Here is a 10000-nt window from a genome sequence, read left to right as displayed (position 1 = left end):
TGCAAATGTTCGCTGTCTTACAGCTCAGTCTGCGCATCTACTGGACTTATGTGTAGTTCTAGCGTGGGCATATTTGCAGTGTTTAAGACCACCATCAACTCAGTAATCAATGGTAGTCTGCGCACTTTGATAAGAAGTGGAAGGTGAGGCAAAAGTAACGCCTACATTAAAGAAACCTGGACTTCATGTTAAATTCTAGAATTTCCGACCAGTCAGTAAACTACCTTATTGTTTTTCTCCAGCTTATCAGCGGCCCGGAATCCTAAATCCGTATTCTGATTGGCTAATCGCGCACGTTCCAGTGGTCCTGATTTTCCCATCCGGACTCCGAGTATGGGCGGCTCTGAAATTGCCAACTTTAGCACCTTTTCAAGCTTTTTGTATCAGCGTAAAAGTGTCGTAAACAACGTAAAATTTAAAATTTATATGTATGTGTGAATAAAATCTGAATGTGTGTTGCATTGATTTGAAGAAACTTTATTTCAAGTCGTGCGCTCCTTTTCCGTTAACATCAACTTCTCTCACGTGACGGACATTTCAGACCCTGTCACAGCAATCCCGTAGAAAAAAATAAACACGTTATTTGCCGGCTAGGTCGGTCCGTATTGGGAAAAACTGTCCCCTTGGTGTCTAGCATACAGGGGTTCCAAACATTGAAAAACAGAAGAAAGCATGTTACCATAGGCGTAGGCAGAGTGTTCTTATTGTTTCGAGGCGTTTGAAACCCCCAATGAAACAGGAAGCACGAGTCTTTGTCATAACTTCTCCACCTTTTTTTGCTGATTGTGAGTGTAATCCGATGATCTTCTGTTTCACCAGACAGGTGATAGTAATTTGTAAAGGAAATGAATATTCAGTATTTAGGTGAGTTTAAAAGGTAGAACTTTCAAGAGCGTGACGGAGAGCTAGTCCAAATCAAGTCGTTTTCCCCTGCCAAAATCGTCTTCCGAAGAAAGTGATTCGGCTAACGAGGCCTTTCCAGTTTCAACTAAATATAAAAATAATTGGGCTGTGACCATTTCGCCGAATGGATGCGGTTAAGAGAGGTACAAGTGTCGGTTTTACATTGATAGACTATGAATTAGACAAGGTTCAAGCCTTGAGAGACATTTCTGAAATGGATGCTCTTTCACTGAACTATTGGGTATCCAAATCCGGAGATAAGCGCCGGCCTGATGGGCCACTAGGCTCGAAGCAGACTTTACCTTTACCTAATCAACTAATGTATCATATGGCGGAGAATAACTAGCATTCAGTGTTCCAGCCTTCATACAAGTCAATTAGCACATTATCGTAATACGGAAACCGCTCTCCTCAAGATCAAAAAGGACATTCTGCTTAACATGAACAAGCAACATGGGACGCTTTTGATTTTTCTAGATTTACACACAGCATTTGATACGATTAATCATGACATCCTCTCATTTACACGTTAATATAGCAGCCAGGCTTATCTATGTTGCTCCTTGATATTTCCTCATTACACCAATGCTCCGAGAACTCCAATGGCTTCCTATACATGGGGGTAATTGAATTTATTCAAGATTCTGACGATAGCATTCAAAACAATCCTGACGCTGACTACATCCCCAATCAAGTGGCGGATCACCTGCTTGCTATGGCTGCACCAAGGCTCTAGAAGAGTTTCTTTTTCAAGGATGTCAGTTGGTAGAGCATTCTAGAGCCTTGGTGCAGCCATAGCAAGCAGGTGATCCGCAACTTGATTGGGGATGTAGTCAGCGTCAGAATTATCTCACACACACAAAAGTAACGCGGCACAACCTAAAATAAATATGTTCATAAGTACAAATAGAAAGGATATAAATTAATATTATTACATCATTAGAAAAATTCAAACTAAGACTTAGACCATGTATAAGCTGACTTTTAAGTCAGCTGATACATGGTCTAAGTCTTAGTTTGAATTTTTCTAATGATGTAATAATATTAATTTATATCCTTTCTATTTATACTTATGAACATATTTATTTTAGGTTGTGCCGCGTTGCTTTTGTGTGTGTGAGATAAATCTCAATGACCATGTGCTTTATGAATCACTAATCATTATCAATAAATAGATAATCCATGCTCTAATGACAAGCAACTCTAGCATTCTTCATTTAGCGTTCAGGCCATTTGCCATTCACCTAAAACAAGAATCATTGACACTCACCTCACTGGGATATCATTTGCCAACACTTTATGATTCAGTGAAAGAATCTGTTCAGGATCAGATGCCTTATCCAATTGCCTTTGTATTTCAGTTTTCAAATCACCAACCCTGGCACTTGGTGCGAAATTCACCATCAGTGGCTGAGATGAATCAGGAATAATCACTGGGATGCCCACAAAAGCTTCTGGTGAAAACACGCACTTTATCAAGCCGTTTTCATCTCGTCCCGACTCAATGCCTGCCTTCTTAGGTGCCCTTTTTACGCGGTAGAAGGTGAATTTTTTGGCTTCATAAGCAGACCTTTCTATTGTTATTTCCTGCCCGCCATCCACAACCCAACCTCCAACGTCATAGCCGTCAATAGAAATATCCAAATTACAACCTTCAACGATAAAAAAATTAAAATTCTTCTTAAAAGGTTGATTAACTAAATTTTCACACACTTGAATTGTCTTTAGACATTGTGGGAGTCTATCAATCTGACATTCTCTTTTAACTTGAATTGTCGACAAAATGTAAAAAAAAACGCTTGAGAAATGACCATCAAAGACTTTCGACAATCCTTGGATGTCCTTATCATCGTGATTTAACTTAAGTCCTGTAAGATCTGAGATCCTTGCAAGGATGAAAATAAGCATTAGGATCTTGGCAAGTCGGCGTTGAATTCTCAAATATTAAGGCTCCTTTCTCATAGCCTGTAATTGCCGGAAAGTTTGGAATGGGTAAGAAATTTTTGATTTCTCTATGACAATTCTCGAACATGTTACATAAAAGTAAAAAATAGTTGATGACATGGTCACACAGCCCAGCATCAGCGCTGGCCTGACGTAACACATGGTTTTCAACCAAGATGGCCATCAACATCTTAATGAGTTAGTTGTATTTACGAAATTATGCTGCAAGGGTCCTGCAATATTGTCCAGTTAACCTGCTGCCTGCAGAGGAAGTTTAGGATGCGATTCAAGAACTAAAATTTGTAATGAAATTGATCAATCTCTCAAGTCACTCAATTTGTTTGCTTTCAAAGTGAAATTAAAACAACAGTTAAGTAATGCTTATAGGATAATGTAGTTTTCTTCTAACCTCCCCTGTTGCTGTTCTACTTGTATTTTTGTTCGAGTCATTGAATGTTGTCTTGTTCATCCAATTCAATTCAATTGCATCCAACTTTTTAACGACCCAATAAGTATTAGAAATCGCATAAAAATACGAGTGCATTCCGTGATTTACAATGTATGCCCACAAGTGATCTTTTTTTAAGTTTTCAAAATACCTCACTCGTGATGTTTGAGGTTTCAAATTGCACTCGCCTACGCCTCGTGAAATTTGAAAACTTTCAAAACATCACAAGTGTCCATAAATCACACAATGCACGAGAAATTACCCCCATTGCTTTGTTTCCACAGCAACTTCCGCGTTGCACTCTATCATCTATTTATGTATCAGTCATTGAGCAATCAGAAATGTAATATTCTGTTGAGTATATTTCACCCATTCTTAACAGGCTACTTGTCACGATAAGCCTTCATGGTTATTGCAGGTAGCCGCACTCTCTTTGTTTCTTTTAATAATTCTTACAATGACCCCATTTGCATTTGTATGGGTAGTCACATTATCTCTTTTGCAATTTGGAACAAATAAGCGTGAGTGCATATTTTCAAAGACGAAAAAAATTGCACAAGCCTTACGAGTCCTACGGGCTCGTGCAATTTGTAGTCTTTGATCGGCTACATGTATCTCTGACTTTGTTTGCTCACTGACCAATCAGAATGCTAGGTTTATTGTTCTTGTTGCAATGAGTTCTCTCTTTTCTGCACTATGTTACCTGAAAACTGCATTTCTTCTAGCTAATCAGTATGGAGTAATTTTTCAGGTATATTGTTAGTTCTTGAATGAGCGAGTGTAAATACAAAAAAAAATTGTTGTTGTTGTTGTTGTTGTTGCTGTTAACCTTACCATAAGGACGCGAATTTTTTACATGTATTTTATACTGAGTGCCACTTTTCACTTCCACAAACTCTCCTTCAGGTGTCTTGAAATGTTTGCCACCAAGAATTTCCACTGAGTAGCCACCACAAGCCAAAAAGTTAACATATCTTACAGGTGCTGGTCCTTCAGACGTACTCCGTTGAAGCCTTGTCGAGGACTGTTCTTGCGAATGTGAAGATGGAGCAGGCGCAGGTCCTCTTGTGCAAGAGGGGGTACCTTAATTATATAGAGAAAGATGATAATAAGACAGAGAAGGTGACTGGTGAATAGGATCATAGTTACGCTGTAGGTAACTCCATGAATTATCACTGCGGTTGGCTGTGAATTTCTTCCTTAATACTGGTAGCGTATAAAATAAGCAAACCTTTTCCAAGTGTAATTTATTTCTTAAGCCCTCTAAAAAATCTTCAAGCTCAAGGAGGGAGGGTTGTCCAATACACACGAACTGAGTCGGGTCGACTTTTTGGTGAAGACGACCCGTCAAGCAGAAGTCGGGTCGTGGTGTTTGCGGAAGTAAAGTAACAGGAAGTTGCTATTTGAAAGAAGGTGCGAGGAACTTTCTGGAAATGGTGACGGTTCGTGACGACCCGTCTAGTCCATGACGAGCCGTCATATGAAAAGTTGACCCGACTTTTGGAAATGTCAGGTGGTGAGGGACTTAGAAAAACCGTGTATTTGTGAAGACACTGGAGGCGGTGAGGCCGGCTGAAAATGTTGACGGGTCGTGACGACCCGTCTAGTTGGTGACGACCCGTCATGTGAAAAGTCGACCCGACTTTTGGAAATGTCAGGTGGTGAGACACTTAGAAAAAAACATGTATTTGTGAAGATACTGGAGGCGGTGAGGCCGGCTCAAAATGTTGCCGGGTTGTGACGACCCGTCTAGTTGGTGACGACCCGTCATTTGAAAAAGTCGACCCGACTTTTGGAAATGTCAGGTGGTGAGAGACTTAGAAAAAAATCGTGTATTTGTGAAGATACTGGAGGCGGTGAGGCCGGTTGAAAACGTTGACGGGTCGTGACGACCCGTCTAGTTCGTGACGGGCCGTCATTTGAAAAAGTCGACCCGACTGTTGGAAATGTCAGGTGGTGAGAGACTTACAAAAAATCGTGTATTTGTGAAGATACGGAGGCTTTGAGGCCGGCTGAAAATGTTGACGGGTCGTGACGACCCGTCTACTTCGCGACGAGAAGTCATTTGAGGTGGTGATGTCAATCCACCGGGGGACAGTTGTTTCGTTATTAATATTTGTTACTCCTTTGCGATCGTCGCGTAATATTGAAGCGCTAGCCTCTGAGGTGAAACACAAATTAAACATTTTAAAGACAAAGGATAGTAAAAAGTACGGCGGCTGTGAGCTTACAATTGTGGCAGGAAAATTAATTTGGCAAAACTGTGTTGTAGGTTTGTTATTGTGTTTGGTCCCGTGAGAGTGATGTTGTAAGGTATAGGTATACCCCAAAATTGATAATTTTGCCATTTTAGTTTTTGATATTTCCAGGTACACCTCATAGTTTTTTTAATAACAAAAAGTTTGCGAAAAAAGGTTTCTTGTAAACAAAGTTAGAAAGGAAAAACGACTCTATCAATAAATTCTCTAATTAGAAGCTGTCCACAAATGACCATTTCTCAACACTCAAATGCAAATCACATCGAATGAGGCGCACGTTTACAGCGAGTTTTCATCCTTTTTCACTGAAATTTGGCAAGAATGTTGCCCGATAATGTGGCAAAAAACTCGTGTCGGGCAGTTTTTATTTATCGCCTCCTTCGAAAGTAATGAGTATTTAAGAAAAGCTACTGCGTGTCTTATAAAAACTGAAAGTTTAACAGCGAAAAAAAAAACAAACAAAACAAACTAGACAATTAATCAAAAGTTTGGTTTCTTAGATCAAGGTGTGAAGAAAACGTAGTTTCCGGTTAAATTCTGACCGGAAACGAACTCAACTTGTGAAATTATATACTTTTGAAAAGTGAGGGCTATTTTAGGAAAGGTTTTTATTTCTTGCCTTAAATCAACTAATAATCGGAATCTACAATTCCTAAGCTTCCAGTAAATGTATACTTTGTTGGGGTTTTTTATGAAACGTCTGACCGTGAAGCATGCAGCGACAACGCAAGGTTGCCGTTTGGGGTATACTGATTTAAAGGACGTAAAACTCATGAGATGAATTGTTATGCTGCGTTCTTCCAACAGATCAGCATTCCGTTTTTCATGAAGAGATTAAATCTGTTAACGACTTCGACGAGTTTAGGTGATTAATACTGGGCAATAGTTTTGAAGTTCTTTATTTGCTTTTGTCTGTTCAGTCTGTTTTCTAGCAATAGTGCTGGTTTATGGTTTATTTGTGGATTTTCTGCAAAGTGATGCATAATTTCTTGACGCCGGACGTGGGGTGGAAAATGCGGGCCATTGTTTGTACATTTTTTGGGCGTATGTGGTTTAATGAGTGCTGGTGTGGAAGGGATTTTTTCAACGTAACTCTTAGAATTCGTACATGATAGAGTAAGGTAGTAGAATTTTAAGTCTGACTTTCCAAATTGAAGATAGAACCGCAAGTCATTAGGATACCGTGTTGGTGCTGGTGTTTTTGTTAAGCTGAAAGCAAGTACAAATGCTGCTATAATTGTCACTTTGTTCTCAGATAGGAAGTAATGATTTTGCAAATATCATTGCTTCTGTGTGAATTAAGGATGGAGTTGTTGGGAAAGAATTTGCCCAGCATTTTTGTTTCCGCGTTAGCAGCCACTTTCTCGTTGCAGTATCATAGGAGTTGTCGTTCTTTAATAAACAGTAACTGTTTTCAAGTTAAGCTATGATCCTCGCATTTATGAACGATCATTATCCCTGCTTCTGAACAGCATGTTGTCTGGGTATTAATTTCGCTACGAACGAACGAACCATTCACCATTTTTTGATGCTTTTAGGAAGCTTGCTGCGATTTTTGCTACGCTTGGATGTTTGGAGGAAGTGTACGGCAATATTTCGCGACGCTTTAAGAACGAAGCATTCAACATTTCGGAGCGCTATTACAGTCAGTCATTATTGCTGTTTCTGAACAACATGGTATAAGGATATTAAGGACACACTCGCAACATTTGTGAATGCTATTCTGGTCGATTTTTATAGTTTTCTATGCCTATACCACATTTTAGTCGCTGCTCTTTGAGAACGAAGCATACGACATTTTTGGGCACCACAGCCTCCTTTGTTCATCGAAGTTTTTCGTCCTCTCACCACCTGACACTTCCATGGCTTCGCTTTAAGAACGAGGCATTCAACATTTCCGAGCGCTATTACAGTCAGTCATTATTTCTGTTTCTGAACAGCATGTTGTCAGGTTATTAAGGACACATTCGCAACATTTGTGATTGCTGTTGTGGATGATGTTTATAATTTTCTAGGCGTATATCGATATTTTAGTCACTATATGTTTTGAGGAAGTGTCCGGCGATTTCGCGACGCTTTAAAAATGAAGCATTCAACATTTCGGAGCGCTATTACAGTCAATCAGTATTGCTGTTTCTAAACAACATGGTATAAGGATATTAGGACACAATCGCAACATTTGTGAATGCTATTCTGGTCGATTTTTATAGTTTTCTATGCGTATATCCATATTTTAGTCGCTACTCTTTGAGAACGAAGCATACAACATTTTTGAGCAGCAGAGCCTCCTTTGTTCATCGAAGTTTTTCGTTCTCTCACCACCTGACGCTTCCATAGCTACGCTTTAAGAACGAGGCATTCAACATTTCGGAGCGCTATTACAGTCAGTCATTATTTCTGTTTCTGAACAGCATGTTGTCAGGGTATTAAGGACACATTCGCAACATTTGTGATTGCTGTTGTGGTCGATGTTTATAATTTTCTATGCGTATATCGATAATTATTTTAGTCGCTACTCTTTGAGAACGAAGCATACAACATTTTTGAGCAGCACAGCCTCCTTTGTTCATCGAAGTTTTTCTTTTTCTCACCACCTGACACTTCCAAAAGTCGGGTCGTCACAACCTGATCGGATCGTCACGATGCGTCGAGATATTTGAAGCTGCCTCAGGCAGTTCGACTTCCGGCAGTAAATCTTACTTCCTTGTTAAACTTCACGACCCAACATCCGGTGAGTCGGGCCGTCAACAGCAATTGACGACCCGACTCAGTTCATGTATATTGGACATGTGTGAGCTCAAGGGGCTATTTCTCAAATTCAACAATTGTGGTTTTTAGCACGTTTTCTAGATAAAAACGAGAGGCTTTGTAAGTTAGTCATTTACTTGCCCCTTCTCACCAAACAACTTAACTTTACATGTAACTCATAAATTACTTTTAAACAGCACAAACCAAAGCATAACATAAAAATTAAAGTTACAAACAACAGAGATCAATTTTGAAACACTTTTAGGCCCAACAGTTTTCAAAAACAGCAATCACAATCATTATCCATTTTAATCATCTTCAATTTTGCCCATTCCTACCTCCCTTTGTATTTGCTGTTTTATCCCAACCTTCCTTCAATGTTCCAACTTCGGCATTCAGTTATTCCAATTTTAGGCAAGTTTACTCCAATTTGCATTCAGGTATATCTAGCGTGGATTCTGATGCGCCCATCAGGAGTATGAAACTGGACAAGTTCCTTTGTTTCATGTTTTTGTCTGTATTTTTGGCCTTGACCCTGCACAAAATACACCATTTTTTGAGAAGATAACCAATCAAATCCTTCGATTAAATTATGCGCAACTAATTTCCGAACCCGTGCAAAGCAAAAATAAAAGATTGTGCAGGGTCACGGTCAATGCAACATCGATTGCAACAACATTGTTTTCGCTTTTGAAAGTTCTAGGGTTTCATAACCAGTCCCTCGATGAACTATGCAATAACGGATGATATGTACGATAGGTACAACGGTCCATATTGGCAGCTGTAGTTTCATTCAGGGTACTTTTGTTTCTTATCTCTAAAGAAATCACATCGAAAGCACTTGTTGGAACCTCTAGCAAATAGGGACCTTTTTTTTTTGTGACCTTGCAAGTTTTGAGACATTGGTAACCAAAAAAACCACCAAAAAATAAAAAAAACACCTAATTCACTAAATTCTTTCTTTATTAGATTACCAAACGACTTCTTTAACATCCCTCAAAGTGTGGTGGATGTTAAATGTTTTAAAAGGGCTCAATCGCTTTTTGAAACCAGCCAAGCAAAAAACGGGCTTTTTTTCTGAATCGTGATTTTTTTCATGGACATGAAAAGTCAAACGTATACACAGTAAAATTTTCCGGGACGCAATACTTCCAATTTAAATTATTGTGGTAATTGAGGGAATCGTGTGGCGTATATATGGTAAGGCAAAAGCCACAATTTGGTATGGAAATGAATTTAAAAGCTTTTTAAAAAGTGCTTACCACGGAAAAGGGAACTTTTGTAATCTCCTTGCCATGAAAAAGGGTTACAGTCCCTTTGATTTGAAAGTGATTCGTTGAGCGTCGGTCTGCAAGGGGATCCGTGTTTAAGGCATCTACTGAAAAGTTGTTGTGCCTTACCATCTAAACGGGGCGAATTATAGCGAAAGGAGAGAAAAAGTTACAAAAGTGCCCCACAGTGCCTAAGGAGACAGAGAGAGAGAGAGAGAGAGAGAGAGAGAGAGAGAGAGAGAGAGAGAGAGGGTATGTCACTCAACCTTTAGTTACTGCAAAACGAAGTAAGCAGGAATTTATGTGCAACATGGTGTATCAAAATAGTGAGGGGTTTGTCAAGTGCTGGTACTTTTAGGCTTACCAGACTGAGTATATTTTCTTCCTTGTGATGTTTCTGCTGTGCTTGGTGTACTTTTTCTTCCCTG

At 39.4% G+C, this 10000-nt stretch overlaps 1 protein-coding gene across 1 annotated transcript in view; it reads right to left on the bottom strand.

The window, feature by feature from the left end:
- The window catches only part of LOC137997581 (uncharacterized), a 191188-nt gene that overhangs the window by 50252 nt on the left and 130936 nt on the right, over positions 1-10000 (bottom strand). Inside the window, exons 7-9 of the mRNA XM_068843667.1 lie at positions 9937-10000; positions 4130-4378; positions 2174-2555 (exon numbers count right to left, since the gene is read on the bottom strand). The exon at positions 9937-10000 is cut by the window's right edge and continues 107 nt beyond it. Coding sequence (XP_068699768.1) covers positions 2174-2555; positions 4130-4378; positions 9937-10000 — 695 coding nt within the window. The remainder of the gene's footprint in view (positions 1-2173; positions 2556-4129; positions 4379-9936) is intronic.

The sequence above is a fragment of the Montipora foliosa genome, chromosome 1, assembly GCF_036669935.1.
Source record: "Montipora foliosa isolate CH-2021 chromosome 1, ASM3666993v2, whole genome shotgun sequence".
In the NCBI taxonomy this organism is placed as follows: domain Eukaryota; kingdom Metazoa; phylum Cnidaria; class Anthozoa; order Scleractinia; family Acroporidae; genus Montipora; species Montipora foliosa.
The sequence above is the reverse complement of the archived record's forward strand: the minus strand, read 5'-3'. Positions and strand labels throughout refer to the sequence as shown.